General features: G+C 36.3%; 2 protein-coding genes across 5 annotated transcripts; one reads left to right on the top strand and one right to left on the bottom strand.

The window, feature by feature from the left end:
* The first annotated feature begins 957 nt into the window (after window positions 1–957).
* Window positions 958–3,636, top strand: LOC147520505 (agamous-like MADS-box protein TM6). Of its 4 annotated transcripts, none has more exons than XM_086592037.1 (7): window positions 958–1,265; window positions 1,366–1,432; window positions 1,513–1,574; window positions 1,680–1,806; window positions 1,925–1,966; window positions 2,103–2,147; window positions 3,216–3,533. In XM_086592037.1, exons 1-7 carry the CDS (start codon window positions 1,078–1,080, stop codon window positions 3,282–3,284), a joined length of 600 nt encoding a protein of 199 aa, XP_086448163.1. In that variant the 5' UTR covers window positions 958–1,077; the 3' UTR covers window positions 3,285–3,533. The 4 variants fall into 4 exon arrangements, with proteins under 4 accessions (XP_086448163.1, XP_086448161.1, XP_086448164.1 ...); XM_086592035.1 differs by having other exon boundaries at window positions 960–1,265; window positions 3,212–3,636; XM_086592038.1 differs by having other exon boundaries at window positions 962–1,265; window positions 1,680–1,779; window positions 3,216–3,636.
* A 9,184-nt stretch (window positions 3,637–12,820) lies between these two features.
* On the bottom strand, window positions 12,821–15,095 carry LOC147520504 (signal peptide peptidase-like). Its single transcript, XM_086594960.1, has 6 exons — window positions 15,010–15,095; window positions 14,845–14,909; window positions 14,611–14,699; window positions 14,193–14,308; window positions 13,938–14,089; window positions 12,821–13,843 (listed from the first exon to the last, which is right to left on the bottom strand). The coding sequence occupies exons 3-6, from the start codon at window positions 14,648–14,650 to the stop codon at window positions 13,831–13,833; spliced, it is 321 nt and encodes a 106-aa protein (XP_086451086.1). The 5' UTR covers window positions 14,651–14,699; window positions 14,845–14,909; window positions 15,010–15,095; the 3' UTR covers window positions 12,821–13,830.
* Between the last annotated feature and the right edge of the window lie 2,126 nt (window positions 15,096–17,221).

Here is a 17,221-nt window from a genome sequence, read left to right as displayed (position 1 = left end):
TTATTTTTATCTCTGAGCTAGTTAATTTGTGTGTGTGTGATTAGTGATTTAAGTGGTAAGAAAACATCTTATTCTCTCATGACAAATACTCATCTCACTTTGCAATATACTTTTCCACTTTTCAATTCTAGATTATTGATAATTGAAGAATAATTAGGTTGATTTTGGCACCGGTTTGACAAGCAATTGAATTTCTCTTTCAAATTCTCGAATATTGTGTTAATCAATTGTGTGATTTATCTCGATTTCGATATTATTGTTGTCGATGATATTTTTAAGTTTGGAACAACAATCTGATATACATGCAAACACCACGATGCATGTGTATACGAACATGCAAATATCTTTATGTATGTGTACAATACATATGCAAACACCACTATGCATGTACGTGTATAAACACACATACAAACACCACGATGCATGTATACAACACTTTTCACATTTTTGTCCTAGAACCATAATTCTCAACCGGAACCTGCCTAGAGATATAACTCTCACCCAATTTTGTCCTATGGACCCGATTTCTGTTTTGACAAAAATGCGTCATGATCACCTCATTCAATTTTCTTTCAGTAACTCGTCCAATACTCCAGTTACCCAGCATTTACTCTCTCTAGGGCCCAAAATTTGTAATATCTACAAAATTTCGGAAAGTTTCACCAATTGTCAACATTGGATCGCAGATATGTTGGTTCATACTAGTGATTCTGTGACTAAGCCACTAAAGGAGTAGGGATTAAGCACCACGCCCATTGGAGACAGAATTGATCTCATTTTGATATCTGACGCAACAACTAGTCGAGAAAAGGGGAGTTGTGGTTGTGGAATGTGGACTAGTGGTCCAATGGTCCCTATCGATAGCGGTGATGTGACGAATTCTCAAACTAGCAAGACTTCGTACACAAGACATAAAAGCGGCACTTGTGTAACTCTTTCATTGGTCTGGAAAAAATTCCATTTATAGAAACTCTTCACTTTTTCTATCCCATCACTTACTTAAATTGAGTTTCCAACTCACTTACTTCTTCATCTACCAACATACCAAAACTTCATCTTCTTTTTCATTTGGAGAAAATGGGGAGAGGAAAGATTGAAATCAAGAAAATAGAAAACCCCACAAATAGGCAAGTTACTTATTCCAAGAGAAGAGCTGGTATTGTGAAAAAAGCAACTGAACTTTCTGTTCTTTGTGATGCTGAAGTTTCTCTTATTATGTTTTCTGGTACTGGAAAGCTTTTTGAGTTTGTTAGTTCTTCTACCACGTAAGTTTTGGTTTTCTTCTATCATTTATTTTAACACTTGTTGGTTCATTTCTTTTATGTATTTGACTATTTTTTTTTTTTTTTTTGGTTGGTTATGTAGACAGAAGGGGGTTTTCGATAAGTATCAGCAAATAACCGGGACAGATCTTTGGAAATCTAAATATGAGGTTGTAAATCGATCATTTCATTTTGCTCTCTATCTATGTGGTTAGTTTTAAAACCTGAATTGAGATATATTTATTTGCAGGAATTGCAAGCTCACTTGAACAAGCAGAAAGAGTTGAATGCCAAGCTTCGTCGAGAAATCAGGTTTATGAGAGTCAATTAGCATTTTTCTTATTATTATTATTGTTTTTATTTGTATGTGCAAGGAATGAATTTGATTTGAGGTATATGTATGTATGGTTGATATAGGCAGAGGAATGGAGAAGATCTGGAAGGTCTCAAGTTCGATCAATTGCGCCGTCTTGAGCAAGATTTAATGAAATCGGAGGAGCTCGTTCGCCTTCGAAAGGCATATGCCTACTTCTATTTGTTAAATGTTGTTCTTGTTAATTTTTATTTAAATTTCGCGTTTTCTTAATTTGTGATATTGGGGCTTGTTCTTTATTTATCTTGTTGAATTTTTAAGTCTAACCAAACAGATCTTTATTCCACAGTTTCATGTGCTAGGATCAGGTATTGATACAATGAAGAAAAAGGTAAATGTTAATTTTGAGAAAAATACTAAAGTGGGACGTAGTTTGTTTCTACTCAGGTTTCCTGTACATTGTTATTTTGCCGAAGTTGTGTAATTTCTGGCCTCTGTTTTATTGTTTGTGGTTTTGTGCTTTGCAGGTTAAGGCTGGTGAAGAAGCACAGAATAGCCACTTTCGTGGCATTGTAAGTAGTACCTTGTTTCCAAAAACAATAGTTTTTTTGGTGCTTTTTTTTTAAGACACCACGAATTGATCCCATGACCAAACTAGCCAATAGTTAATTGCTTTACCAACAGATCAATGGGTTTCCAAAAACAATAGTTAATTGCTTTACAACAAAACAAATATGTGTATTATAGGAAGGTGGTCTTCCTGCAAGTTATTCTGCCCTTGCAAGTAGCCTGATTTGTGGAAGAAATGTTATCATCGAAAATCGAAAAATTGTGAAAGGAATGTTGTGACGTGTGACGCAACTCCTTAAAGAGTTGCATCCATACCACCTCACTAAAGACTTTTTTCTTCTTGGAGTCTTGGACCAAAGTGTCTTTTGACGTGGTGTGGAGGCAACTGTTCTAATTTCTGGGTTGCTGAAGTGTGGGTTGTAGTCTTGTAGATTACTCTCTGGCTTTTGCTAATAAAGAGGGGCAAACATACTACTCTGCATTTGAATTGGAAAATCAGTTTTAACCTGCTGAAAAATACGTTTCCTTAATACTTAAAACCTGTTTCCTTTATACATGGGAGGTCGGATCTTCTTTGAATATGATTTTTGGAAAGGAGCTGGAGTAGAAGTGGTGTTGCAGCCCATGTGATTTGGGGATATGCTATGTTACTGTTTTTTGTTCAATTTGCATTTATTCAGTTAGAAACAATTATGAAATATGAACTAGTAAAACCAGAAAAGGAAACAATGCAAATGTAACTGTCTATGAAAACTGAATCCGGGGAATTGTACAATAACCAAAGACAATCTATATGGGAAAAAAAAATGTACGCCTACATTTCTGTCGAGTCTGGTTGGCAACTGGTCCCCGTGGAGTATTTCATTTAGTACTTATAGGGCGTGTTAATGTGTTTAAGACTCTTAAGGGATCTATGAAGTATCACTTTATCAATAACACATAATATAATTATGAAAAATGAAAAAAAAAAATTCACTTTTCCATTAGGTTTTTCTCCCAATTCCTTACCTCTATTCCTTTCATTCAGATATGCAATATGAAAATTAATTACTTACTTTTCGCACAGGAAGAGGGAGACATGGACTGCCAGTATGCATTTGCTGAACATGAGGGAGACTACCAGTCAACTCTTGGATTAGCCAGCGAGGGATCTCAAATATATGCTATCCGCGTGCAACCAACCCAGCCCAATCTTCAGTCTGAAGGCTATGGCTCATATGGATTAACTCTTGCTTGACTTCAGCTATAGGTTAAGAAAACTCTCTAGGATTTCTATCACTAATTAAGTTTACTAGTGTTATTTTGCTGATGGTCTTATCTATGTATGTTAAGTTGTAGTGGCTGAACTTGCTCTCCCTCTTGATGTTTAGTCCTTCTGGTTCTGTGCATTTGTGTCTTTTTGGTTGGTCGATCGACCAGAAACTTTGTGCTTCATTATGAAGTTCACTATTTGCCAATGCAACTATCAAAGGATTAGGCTGTTTTAGCTAATGCTTTTTCGTTATAGTCTAAAACTTACTATACGTGATATGAAAAAACCCCACCAAAACTTTCATCTGTTTTTAATTCAAGTATTACACCGACTCTATTGTGATTTGTGAGTATCACTCAAAATGTGCATCTTAGAACATCTTTAGGAGAGCAACCAAAAAAACACCAACCAATTTCAGGAACAACATCAAATTTTCGACATCAAACTACGCGGTTTTGGATAAACCATGCTATATAGCTTACACGGTTTTCCCAAAACCGCGTCCATAAAGTCCATCTGACAGGCCCAAGCCCACGCGGTTTATCAGAAACCGTGCGGTTTTCCAAATCACGTACTATAACCAGTTAACCCTCTTGATCCTGCGAGGTTCTCTTCATTTTTCATGTTTCTTCTAATCTAAACTCATCTCCTTCAGCAAAAAAAAAAACATTACCAAAACTCTTGACGATTTTTCAATGGATCATTCATCTTCTTCTGATTCTTCATTGAGCTCTTCAAATGATAACACTACAATTAAAACTCGTAAATTAGTGGCTATTGCTCTACCTTTGGTTCGACATCGTCTGAGTTTATTACGTCAACAAGAAGCGGAGTCTTCTTATAAACGGATAGACCACATGGTGGTTCGAAGAAAGGAAGAAAATGTAAGAATCGTCAGTACGAGGCAACACTGACTCGTGTAAATGCTAACTACTTCGGCGCAAATCCTATATTTTGTGACCACGACTTTCGACGCCGATTTCGTATGGGTCAGTCATTATTTACTCGTATTTTGAATCATCTTAATCATAATGTATCATATTTTCAACAAAAAGTTAATAGTGCGGGTAAGTTTGGGATTAACCCAAAAATAAAAGTAATTCTTTGTTATCACGAATGTTTGCTTATGGAAACCGGGTGTCTGTTTTTTGCCGAATTTCCGATTTTTCCAAATCCGACCGAAATTGGTGCGCTCGCGTAGTTTTTCATGGGCCGATTTTCCGATTTTTCGATTTCGAAAATTCCGAAAAAATTGGATCGGATTGGATATAATTCTAAAATCCGATCCGATCCAAAAATTCTTTCGATATTATTGCCAATTTATTCAAAATATATACTTCTCTCACTATCCACTTGATTAGATCTCGACCGTTCATTCATTTTCTAGTTTTTTTACTTCCAAAAACAAAACAAAACATAACCTAGCCACTACTTCCCCACTTGAATTGGACCACTCTACTGTCATTACACCGTCTGCCATAACAACAATGATATGAAAAAAAATGTCATTGAGTCATACAATGACTTCCAGACCAATCCAAAAGCCAAATTCCAATAGATAGAATATTATGTAAAGCTACTTAGAGTCCAAGACTATAATCTATTATTTATGTAAACACTTCACGCTTCAATTTCCACACACGAAAAAAGATTGAAACATTACAAATACCCAGACCTCAACAAAATGCAATGCTTGCTATTGGTGGCTGCATATTCTTTTTCTCGTTTTTTCTTGGATCACTTGTTTGAATGAAAATGAGTTTTCTCAGTAAACAAGTGCGTATTGTTGTTGGTACATTGGTGTTGTGGACATGGTTTTCTCTCCCTACAATGAACATTGGTGTATGATATTCCAAAAATAATTGAAAGTAAAGAGATCTTTGAAAATTTACCAAGTATTCCGAAATTTCGAAGTTATTCGAAATTTCGAAAGTTCGAAATTTGAAATATATTTTGAATCCAAAAAAAAATTGGATCGGATTTGGCTAGCATATTAGGTTCCGAAAAAAATTTGGAAAAATTCCGAAGGAGGTTAATCCGATCCGATCCGATCCGAAGTCACCCCTAACTGCAGCTGATCTAGTAGATGACATGTTACATGTTGCTGAGCCAACTGTTCATGAATGCATGCGCTATTTCTGTGATGGAATTATTAAATTTTTTGGAGGTGAATACTTGTGCAAACCAAATGCTGCAAGTATTAAACGTTTTCTTGAAGAGTCTGAGGAACGCAGATGGCCTAGAATGCTAGGAAGCATTGATTGCATGCACTGGTAATGGAAGAATTGCCCATCCGCGTGGCAAGGGTCTCACACTGGCCATGTGCATAAACCAACAGTGATTTTGTAGGCAGTTGCTTCTCATGACGCGTGGATTTGGCATGTTTCTTTTGGAATGGCGGGTTCTCACAATGATCTTAATGTGCTTGACCGCTCACCAATATTTGATGATATAGTCAATGATGAAGCTATTCCTTGTAACTACACTGTGAATGACCATCATTATGATATGGGCTATTACTTGGCTGATGATATTTATCCTAATTATGTCACCTTGATTCAAACGATTGCTAAACCGACTATTGCACAAGACAAACATTTTGCAAAGAAGCAAGAAGCTGCTAGAAAAGACATAGAGCGGGTGTTTGGTATATTACAGTCGCGTTGGACTATTTTAGCGAATCTGTGCAGGTTATGGTATTTAGAGAACATGGCTATTGTTATGAGGGCTTGCATCATTTTACACAATATGATTGTGAAAGATGAACGCAAAACGGATATCCCGCAGTATATTCCTGATTTGGAAATACCAAGTAGAGAAGGTGCATCTGAAGATCAACGCCAATTTGTTCTATCTCGTTGGGCATCTGGCGTCGAGAGGGTTTGTTCAAAAATTGTTCATGATAGATTGAAGAATGACTTAGTCGAGCATTTGTGGAGTAGGCGTGGGCGGCGTGGTCAGACTTGATTTCTATTTCTATTTGCACTTCATTTAGACTTTGTGTTTATTTATCGTTTCAATGTCTATGTATTTGTGTTCCAAGTTTATTTCTATGTATTTGTGGTTTTATGAAAGGATTTGTGTATATGAGAATTTTGAAAATACAAAGTAGACTCAGTCGAATTTTTTTTAGAATGATAAAAAGTATCAACTTTAAATTAATGTAACTTAACTCAAATTAAAAGAAAATATTCAATTAAAGTACATTCTAATTAAAATCAAAATACAAACTCAAATTCAAGTACGTCATTAATTAAAAGACATACAAACTCAAATTTAGACTATGCACTACTTTGACTACTACCAGTGATATTGCCAAGTCGATTTTTTATTTTTTGTAAAATTTCTGCCCTTTTGAGTTGCCAAATTTCACGCTCGTCTTCGGATAATCCTTCTAATTTCATTCATAGTATTTTCGCATCATTTTCATCTTCTCGAACTTGGAGCGCATCTTTCTTCAATTAAAGTTTTTCTTTTTGGATTTGGAGCTTCCAATCTATCGAACTTTTCTTCAATTGAAAATTTTCAAATTCCATCTCATCTTTCTTCAATTGTCTTTGAGCTTCCAATTCATTGTCTTCTTTGGTGGTTTTAGAAAGTTCCATCAGAAAATCATCAAGTTTCTTAGCGGATTCCTCCACTTTAGAATCACCTTATTCTTTCTCTTTTTGCCTTCTTCTCTTGTCTTCTTTCTTTCCAAGAGGCCTATCCACAAGCTCATGAACTTGGTGTGGATCATAATCCATTGGTTGAGTTGTCGCAGTTGATATTGGAACTGATGAACCTCCTTCCCCACTGTTTGACTTTGACTTTTTGGTAGGATGCAAATCATTTCTCAACTGTAGCCTCTTCCATTTGGGTGAGTCTTTCACCATATTATAGCATTGCATCCACTTCCAAACCCCATTATGCATCACATATGCACTTATTGCTTCCTCAACCTACCAATTAAGTAAAAACTAAATTAGAATTGAAAAATGTATTTGTAAATCAAAATAACAAATAAAAAGTAAATACTTACAATCATATTGTCATTATAGCCACTTGGAGGAGATGCTTGAATCTTAGAAAGAATAACATGAAACTTGTTGATATTAGCTTGAATGAGAGTCCAACGGTGTTTCATGCCCGTCAAGTTGTGTTCGGTCATTCTTCTTAGATTTGCATGAAATACATTTAGAATTCTAGCCCAAAAATCGTTCGACTTTTGCTCATTTCCTACTACACCATCTTGACTAACTTGTAGCCAACTATTGGTGAGAGCAACATCTTCTTCTTGTATCCATGAAGCCCCTATAGATTTTGCTTTTGGTTCTTGACTAGTCATTGTTGTTTTAAGAGTAGAGAGTAGAGATAAAAAGTAGAGAGTAGAGAAAAGAAGTGAGTGTAAAACTATGGTGTGAGTGTTTTAATTTATAGGGTTAGAAAGATATAGCTGTTTTTTGCCCGTTGTGGTCATTGAGAGCACACGGTTTTACCAAAATCGCCCATAGAAGCCCATTTAGCAGCCCAAGCCCACGCGATGTTGGCAAAACCGTGCGATTTTTCTAAAACCGCGTGAGTGATTTGATACAACACCAAAACTGGAACCAAATATTGGCCGATTTGGTGTTTGGTTTAGTGTTTTTATCAACATGTGATTCCTGAAATTGAAAAAACACCAAATTATTGAAAATTTGGTGTTTGATACTAGGTTAATATCACTCTTAAAGATGCTCTTAATTCTTAATGAGGGGTATACTCTCTTAGTTAGCAGCATATACACATAGTAAGACTTCAGTTTAAAATAATAATTTAAAACACAAGCACATAGTTAGCAGCATAGGCACATAGTAAGACTATTTGCCAAATTGCTGCGGATGTTGAAGGCTTGAAGCAAGCGCTTAGGCTTGTTTATTTTTCAAAGGAGAGAGTGATCGAGTGTTGCCATCACGATCATATATAACTCTTTGAGGGACACAACATTGCCTTGAGAATTGAGATACACATGATTATTTGTAATTGTGTATGCAAAAGCAAGTTCCTTCAAAGTATTCCGGGATTTCGGATTCGAAAATAAATTTAATTCGGTTTAAGGGGGATCTAATATGTTTATCTGTTAACATAAAGAAAACAAATTATTTTAAGGGTGATCTTGGACACACCCATAAAAATACTCTCTTACCCCAACTTTAAAATAAATAAATAAAATTATTTAAGACATATATTAGAACGTATCCAAGACAAAACAAGTCATTTACTTATTCTTCTTTCTTTAAACAAAAAATAAAAAATGTTTTTGAATTCTTTTCTAATAATTTATCTCGCTCTCTAATAACATTTCTCTCACCAATAAGCATGATTACAAATTAACCACTAATTATTTTGAATTTTGAAGTGTAGGATTACAAGGTCGTGTATTGTTGCTGTTTTTTTGTTTTTTTTTTTGTCCCTATTGAAAATACCCCAAATGAATTTGAGAGATATTATTGGATTGAAACGGTTATTGGGGTATGGCAAAAACTTTAGTTAGTTATGGGGGTATGAGAGTGGTTTTATGGGTGTGTCCAAGATCACCATTATTTTTTTATTTATTTTTTAATTAATAATAAAACAGATTATTTTTACAACTTACATAATTGAATCAAAGTTTCCGTCCTGTCCATTCCAAGGCCCAAAATATTGAATTCGGTGAATATTTCGATGTACCAAAAAACCGATATATATATCAAATATATCAAAAATATCGATATTTCAAAAATATCAGAGATATCTATTTTTTTTGTTGATCAGTAAAAAATTTGTTTTTGTATGTCGATATATCAAAAATATCATCGATTATATCATAAATATCATCGATTATATTGAAAATATCGTCAATATATCGGTTAAAGTCAACAATATTTGGTCAAAGTCAACAATATTGGTCAAAATTAATAATTTATATCGGATATATCGTATATATTAGTTGATATATATCGTTATATCAGAAATTGTAATATGTATCGGGAAAAAAAAGATTTCATATTCGGTTGAGATATATCGAATATATCTATATCATTGTACCAAAAAAATGATATATATCGGATATATCGACGATATTTTGGGCCTTGGTCCATTCTATACCAATAAGTATGAGAACTGTGGCTACATATTGGTTTTTTTCAAATCTTTAAATCTGTCATCTAACATCTTTAAAAAACAATATAAAAATATTAGGAGAGATTGATTATAATTTCAATGACGTAATTTTTTTTTCTAAATTATTTTAAATAATATGAAAACTAATTCTAATTTTAATGAAGTGAGTGAAATTTTTGTAAATTACTTAAAATAAAAGGAACTGATTAAAATAATTTAGAGAAGTGTTTTTAAATAGTAAAAAACATGAGATATTAGAAATAGCCGCTTCGGTTGAGATCACCCAAATCCGTGCTAGTCCTACTATTCAGAGGTGATCAATTCCCTAGTTCTGAAAATCTTACAAGCAGCCCTACTGAAAGCTAAGTCACAGTTTATCCTTATAAAGTACAATTCTCTTTATTAAAGTGAAGGACAAATGAACGCTCTTCTTCACCCCTTCACGGATGAACGTGCCTGGTTTTTTTTGACAGGGAGTAGCTGTTGAGCCTACCTAAAGTTGATAACTTGTTTCATGGTATTAGAAATCTTTATATATATATATATAGGTAAAGTCTTCTGAAAGTTCTGTAAACTTTGTAGATATTAACGTTGTTGAGTTATCATTTCCACCGATAAAAGTATGCCGGACTGAAAGACACTTCATTGCACGTTCTTCTGTAAATATAATTAATTTGTTTATCTTTTTCTGCAACAAAAGAAGAATAACTGGCGATTGGCTTTCGGATTTAGTTATAAACATCCATCTGGATATGGATATGAGGCTGTGCATAACGTCATAACGTTGTGTATAGGGCCGTTTGGGAATAATATGTAGAAATAGTTATGTTTTTAAAATCAATTCTAACTTAATTAGTTTTGAGATAATCCCCAAGGCTAAGTCAAATGGCTTGCCACTCTCTATCTCTATCCCTCCAAAAAAGAAAGTAGGTTTGTTGAATGAGTCCGGTTCCTCTATAATCGGGTACAGAGATTAATCTCTAACCATGTTATTTCACTGATTAAAACTGTGTCGAGATACACAACACACGAAATTCGAGGTTCAGATATGTATTTCGAGACAAATATGTGTATTTCGAGACGATCCAACGGTTAAATAACATGGTTATAGAGATTAATCTCTATACCCGGTTATAGAGGAACCGGACTCTTGTTGAATCAACGGTGTGGACAATTCTATGTCAATTGAACTGGTGCGGTTTGAAACCCAAGTTTTTTTCAACGCCACTTCAACCAGCGCGGAATGAAAACAAAAAAAAAATATATTAAATCATTCGGCGCCTCTTCAAATGGCATAGAATAGATCCCAAATTTCGCAAAAAAATGAAACTGCCCCTGCGTCCTCTTAAATATAACTAGCAAAAGACGATACATCCGTAATAAAATAGAAGTAGTAGGAGTAGCATAGTAATTCGTTGTTTTCATAATTAGCATGTGGTTTGGTGGGGACACTTCGCAAACCACTCCACTTCAAATGACGTCGTATGAAATTGTATTTTACATTTCACGCTATTTCAAGTGGTGTCGTTTGGGTTTTTACAAACCACGTCATTTCAACTCGCGTGGAATGCACTCTTCATTCCTCAATAATACTCTCTATATATAGAGAGTTATATAGAGATAGGGGGAGAAAACCACCGTAACTCCCATTGATTTTAAGGGAATGCGGAGCCATTGCATCCAGCCTAAGAACATCTTTAGAAAAAATACCAAAAAAAAAAATATTTGAACCAAACCAAACACCAAACTAAACCAACACCAAACAACTTCAGGAGAAACATCAAATATTCGACACCAAACCACGCACGACTTTCGCAAAACCGCGCAAGAGACCAAGTCCAAGCCCACGCGGTTTTCGGTAAACCGTGACATATCAAAATTTGGTATTCGAAATACTACGAGACAGAGGCCCAAACTAACACCAAAGCCCACCCGGTATTCACAAAACTTCGCAGTTTATCCAAAGCCGCGAGAGAAATTTAATACAACACCAAAGCAAATACCAAATTTTCGCTGATTTGGTATTTGCTTTGGTGTTTTTTGTTGTGTTTTCATCATGTGTTTCTCCTAAAAATTAGTGTTTGATGTTAAGATAGTGTCTCTCCTAAAAATGCTTTTATAGTAGAAATTATACCAAACAACCAAATACAAATTAATTTTTAATATATTTAACAAACCAAAAATAGAAAGAGAAAATACCAAAAACCAAAAAAGATTAAAATATTGTAAGTCAATTCAAGAGAAAAACTCTATAATTTTTGTTTCTCATTCTTTAAGCCATTTTTTTTTGCTTATGTTTTAATGGATTATCTCATTTTAAGAATGAGATAATGAGATAATATTTTTAAAAAAATTTTACCAAATAATTTTTTTATATCCAAAATCAATTATACGACTCATAATGGTTGCCAAACGGCCCATATACATATACATGCAAAATCCATGAAATTAAATATGGGATTCTTGGGCATTTTAGTTAGACAGATAGAAATTGAGATAACCTAAGCTAATATCTCAGCTTCCAACAATTGTGTGGTCGTCTTAAAGCAAAGTATGGAGAGATCCGTGACTAGTGTTCGCCATTGAAAAGTATAACTGTTGGAGTATGCCACTGTTGGCGACATATGTTGCAAGGGCATCTAACTACTCCCAACTTTATAAGATACTAGGGTTTGCCCGTGCCATACGGCACTGAAGACCCCGAGCACCTTCGGCGCTGCCTAGGGTATACGAGCGCCACATACAATTGACCATGACTGAAGCCGAAGATGTGTATATGTGCCGTACCGGGGGTACAAGGGGCGGATGCACGTTGGGGGTGCCAAAAGCGCGTGTATCTGTGCCGTATCAGGGGCGGATGTGCGTCGGGGGGCCAAAGGCGTGCGTATTTGTGTCTTATCAGGGGGCGGATGTGCATCGGGAGCGCCGAAGGTGCGCGTATGCCGTACTGCACGGGCAAATACTACACGGGGAAATACTAATATCCAATAATTAAGGGGTGCAATGAGTCATGCATTACTTAAATACCATTATATATTAACACATGGGCCAATCAAAAAGGTAAGAACGCCTAAAATAGACAACAATATTATTCAGGCCCAATCTCTCTGCCCTGATTACGTCAGTTGTAACACTGAGGTTTTGCACTAAGCTAACGTAGATACAAAATGATCGGCTAGGTTCCCTAGAAAATGATCATGTAATCTCATATTTTGTTCCTTCTCTTAGTCATTCATTAATTTATGAATATTGTAGAAGAGGTTAGGCAAGGAAAAGTATATCCAAGATTTTAATGCAGGTATAGGTCGGCCATAACCTCAATCTATTATAAAAAGAAACACACAACTACATAAAGTGATTTGATCGGTCGATACAAAATAAATGTTGAATGAAACAAAATGAGTTCTATACTCGGGCTGAAGAAGCAACAAATGAAGTCATGCCTTGTATCTTGTAGAGGATGCAACAAGTACATCTATCTTATGGCATATCTTGTAGTGCAATGTTATTTTTGCGTGCGCTGATGCTTAAGTTTGGTGAAGAAGAAGGCTCTAAATGGCTCGTCGTGTTAATCTGTTCTTCGTGACTATAACATGAAAGCGAGACTTGGACAGACGATGCAGCCATAAGATCTCCGGACACACAACCACTGAAACTGCGATCATCAAGTCCAGCTAATGTGATATTCAATCCACTTGTTCTTCTGAGCTCTCCACTCTCATGGAGAAGAAACGAACCCCTAAGTGATGTGATGTGAAAATATCCCTCGTAAGTAGTGGTTCCACCAGTTGTTGAGTCAAAAAATGTTGCAATTGACACGGCTCCAGTTCCCGATACAATGTATGCTTTCCGGCTACAGTGATGAGGGTAGACTCTAACACAACTACCTATTTCCCCTACAACCTCTGTTACCTACACCAAAAACTTCACTCTTCGCCATTAATCTTGAGCATAGAGACTGCCTCAAATCAACAAAGAACCACAATATCTCCTCACCAAAGATCGGAAACAAGCATTGAATCCTGCCCAATCCGAAGACCCCGCTGAACTCAAGATCAATAGATTTACTACTCAATTTTCCCAAAACTTCGACCACACAGAGGAACAAGACAGGAGAAAGGGGAATTTCCTGCCTAATACGCTCACAACTCCTAAGAAATCCAGCAGGTGGTGCATTAATAAGATCGAAAACGAGGTTGAACACGCACATCTAATCCATTTCCTACTTCCACCTATGTCTCCTTACGTTGTCTAGAAACTCTCAACTCCTCCTTACGTTGTCTAGAAACCCTCAACTCCCATAATCATATTTTCTATAATGTTGCACTGTTCATAACAAAATAAAAAAGTTAGACAAAGACAATTTCGGATTAGTATATCAATAACCTTAATAAAAATAAGAAAAAGGGAAAAAATTTACGAAAGTGCTAAGATCCCAAGTACAAAGAAGTAACACGTGAGTACAGCATTAACCAAATCTTTTGACAAAAACTTGAAGAGCAAAAACAGTGACAACAGCATTGCACTCCCAATCAAAGGGAAGTGCATAGCATGCTCATTTGACATCGTCTCCTGCATGATCAAAACGCGTAAAACTCAGATCGATGAAAAAAAAATACTGATACTTTGTCAAATCACAACTGTAGAACATGCTTGTGCTAACAACTGTGCTTACGGTAGGAGGTGTTGGTTTGACTGATCGATAACAACCAACATACACTGTCAGGCATGCTGTCAAAATCACATTCAGATTCGGATTGACCTTTACAACCAAAGGTGGTAACGTCAAACCTGTAAAAATTTATCGTATGAGATTCATAATTTCTCTCCTTTCGTAATTATTAACTTCACAAAACAATTAAACAATCGGTATGTTACGCATTCTTGTAAACTACAATTATTATCTCAAACTTTACACACACTCGATACAACCTCAAAAAACATAACAGTTACAAGAAAATGAATTACTCACATCCCATAAAACCTCAACAAAACAATCTATTAAAATTCCCCACAAATTTTACACCAATCAACAGTAAATTATCATTACATAATGAAACCATGATTTAGTAAAGAAGATAAATTATAGATACCTGCAAGAGCCAAATTTGCAACACGTTCACTGGAAATCATCCTTCTTCTTCTTTTCTCTATTAAAAAAAACAGTACCTACCTACAAAATCTGATAAAAAAGAGTGCAAAATTAGCAACAGTTTAAATATATGACGTCATTAAATCAATAATCAAACCTAAAATTTTCACATATTATATGATATAAATCAATAGTCTTTTTTATTTTCAATCTGAGAAAAGAAGTCGTGACTTACTTGCGAGAGAGTGAAGAAAGATCTATCGCTTTCGGGTAAACACATCCGAAGATGTAGTCAGGTGCCTGTTCATATGTTACGAAAGACAGTAAGTATAGGAACAAAAGTGTCCACTTACGAAAACAAAGCGAAAGAAAATAAACTAAGTGGAAAAAGGGATATTACACATTTGTCGTTGAAGATGTTTATAGCAAAACTTCTGGGTATACGACATTCGCGGTTTGACTTTCTGCATTTGGAGGCGTAAGAATCCGATCCCGCCCGAAGTGCATCTTGAGAGCGCCACATACAATTGACCATGACTGAAAACTTCCGTGCGGAGGTCAATACCAACATACTTCACTGATTGTCCTTGAGACTTATTAATAGTCATTGAATAGGCCAATCGAACTGGAAATTGTCTTCTCGTCATATGGAAAGGAAAATCGGAAGACGACGGTGACAAAGATATCCTTGGAATAAAAGCTTCATTGCCCGCTTTTCACCGGTTAAAATCTTTGGAAAAAGAACGTGTGGTTTGCATTGTACCACAACCAATCGGGTTCCATTGCATAGTCCATCTCTCGGGAGCAATATTCCGCAACAACATATAGGACTACCAACTTTAAGGTTAAGACGAAAATGGTGGCGCAACCAGTTGGATCAAGTGTGTTTAGGTACTCATTTGGGTATTGATTAATATTACTTGGATTATTTGTTTCGCATCCTCCATCTTGTCGGCAGACTAGAAAGAGAGTCGTTTCTCCCGGGAACATATTCAAAGTCTGTTGCATTAATTTCATTGACATCATCATTGCGTCTTGAAAAGAATTATGCGCTTCGGTTAAATATCCCGGGTGACTTGTGGGCGGCATGACTTTCGGTGAGGGTATGTAGCGAAATTAGTTCTCGAAGATCCGCACATTGACGAATTGTCGATGGCGGTTCCACCGTCTCACTTGGATCACTTCCAATCTAAATGAAGGAAGAGAAAAAGATTAATGGATATAAGTTTGAAACAAAGGAGGAGAAAGCGAATACATAAGTGGTTACCTCGATCAAGAAATTAGCGAAAACCCATATTCGCAGAGTTCCCATGTTCTAATCTCATGTTTTGTACCAAAGTTAGAACCCGAATATGATTCCAGAGGAAAGAACACCGCAAAAGAAGCACGCAATTTGTTCTCGCCCCTTTGGGTATAAGCTGGAAGGCATTGGCGAAAGTCACCACCAAGAACAACGTAATTCCACCGAAAGGCTTATTATTGTTGCAAGTATCCCGGCGTCGATCAACTGCCTCGAACACGTAACTTATTTTGCATTGGGACCTCATCCCAAATAATAAGTTTAGTTTCCACTGAATAAGTGGGCATCGCGGTGAATTCTTATTGAACCCACAAACCGAGGTATCAAGAATGTCCATTGGGATGCAAAAGGTTGAGTGAAGCGGTCCGACCGCCCGACCCGATAGCAATGAAGCTATTCCGGATGAAGCAACCATAATAACAATATGTCCCTCAATCCGACCGCGTAAAAGACAATGGTGTTATAGACAAAAGTCTTGCTGTCCTGTTGCCCCATTCAAAAAGAAGAGTGTCCCTTGATTTCGTAAACGAAATCGGGATCGCTTTATATGCCGAAAGTGTTGCTTTCAACATTTAAATGAACTCTGTTGCCATGTGCTTTTTCGGTTTGTGGATCATATTGAAATTGTCGTTGGTCCCATATAAGTCGGTTACCAACGGCCGAAGTTCCAATTGGTGGTTGATAGTGGCATAGGAGGAAAATTAATGAAGCGGTTTACCTAACTCTATGAGAATCTCATTTAGAAGAAATAAACCATAATCTTGGACCTGAGCCCGGTAGGTTCCGGAATGTTGAAGATGGTGCGAAGTTTGTGTGAGAGGTCGTCACGGATACTCTCCCAAAAATCATGCCACAATGTTTGGGGATATAGAGGATTGCGATCTCATGAGAATAACCGTAATAGTCGGCGAAGATGATAACCCGGTTGCATGGTTGAGGCCTCTTTGCGGACATCGCACCCCATCACTATCATCCTCAAGAAGTCCGCGTGCAATACATGCTTCTTTGAAAGTTGGATGTAAATCGATTACCCGATCCTTTTAAGATCATTAAAGGACCGCGCCCTTTCGCGACGGTTAAAAGCAAAGCGTAAGTAAAATCTTTCACCGAATTAGGACTCGCGAAATACATTCTACCAATAGCAAACCCACATTGCCCTGAATTTCCAAATTTGGTGTTGCTTTATCCAAACGTAGTGTTACGCACTTGTTGATATGTGAGCCCCTTGCACGCGAATCAAGCGCTAACAATCAAAAATGCAAGAAGAGTTGACCGTTGTTGCCTCACCGCCTCTAGCCCGTATATCATGCAT

Source organism: Coptis chinensis, chromosome 2 (assembly GCF_015680905.1).
Source record: "Coptis chinensis isolate HL-2020 chromosome 2, ASM1568090v1, whole genome shotgun sequence".
Lineage (NCBI taxonomy): Eukaryota > Viridiplantae > Streptophyta > Magnoliopsida > Ranunculales > Ranunculaceae > Coptis > Coptis chinensis.
The sequence above is the reverse complement of the archived record's forward strand: the minus strand, read 5'-3'. Positions and strand labels throughout refer to the sequence as shown.

Excerpts from the sequence above, each read along its gene's own strand:
- LOC147520505 (XM_086592035.1), top strand. The coding sequence starts at position 1,078 with ATGGGGAGAGGAAAGATTGAAATCAAGAAAATAGAAAACCCCACAAAT. Across the intron at positions 1,433-1,512 it reads TTTGGAAATCTAAATATGAG|GAATTGCAAGCTCACTTGAA; the intron begins GTTGTAAATCGA and ends ATTTATTTGCAG. Across the intron at positions 1,575-1,679 it reads AAGCTTCGTCGAGAAATCAG|GCAGAGGAATGGAGAAGATC; the intron begins GTTTATGAGAGT and ends TGGTTGATATAG.
- LOC147520504 (XM_086594960.1), bottom strand. The coding sequence starts at position 14,650 with ATGATTTCCAGTGAACGTGTTGCAAATTTGGCTCTTGCAG. Across the intron at positions 14,309-14,610 it reads TGCAAATTTGGCTCTTGCAG|GTTTGACGTTACCACCTTTG; the intron begins GTATCTATAATT and ends AAATTTTTACAG. Across the intron at positions 14,090-14,192 it reads TCAAACCAACACCTCCTACC|GAGACGATGTCAAATGAGCA; the intron begins GTAAGCACAGTT and ends TTGATCATGCAG.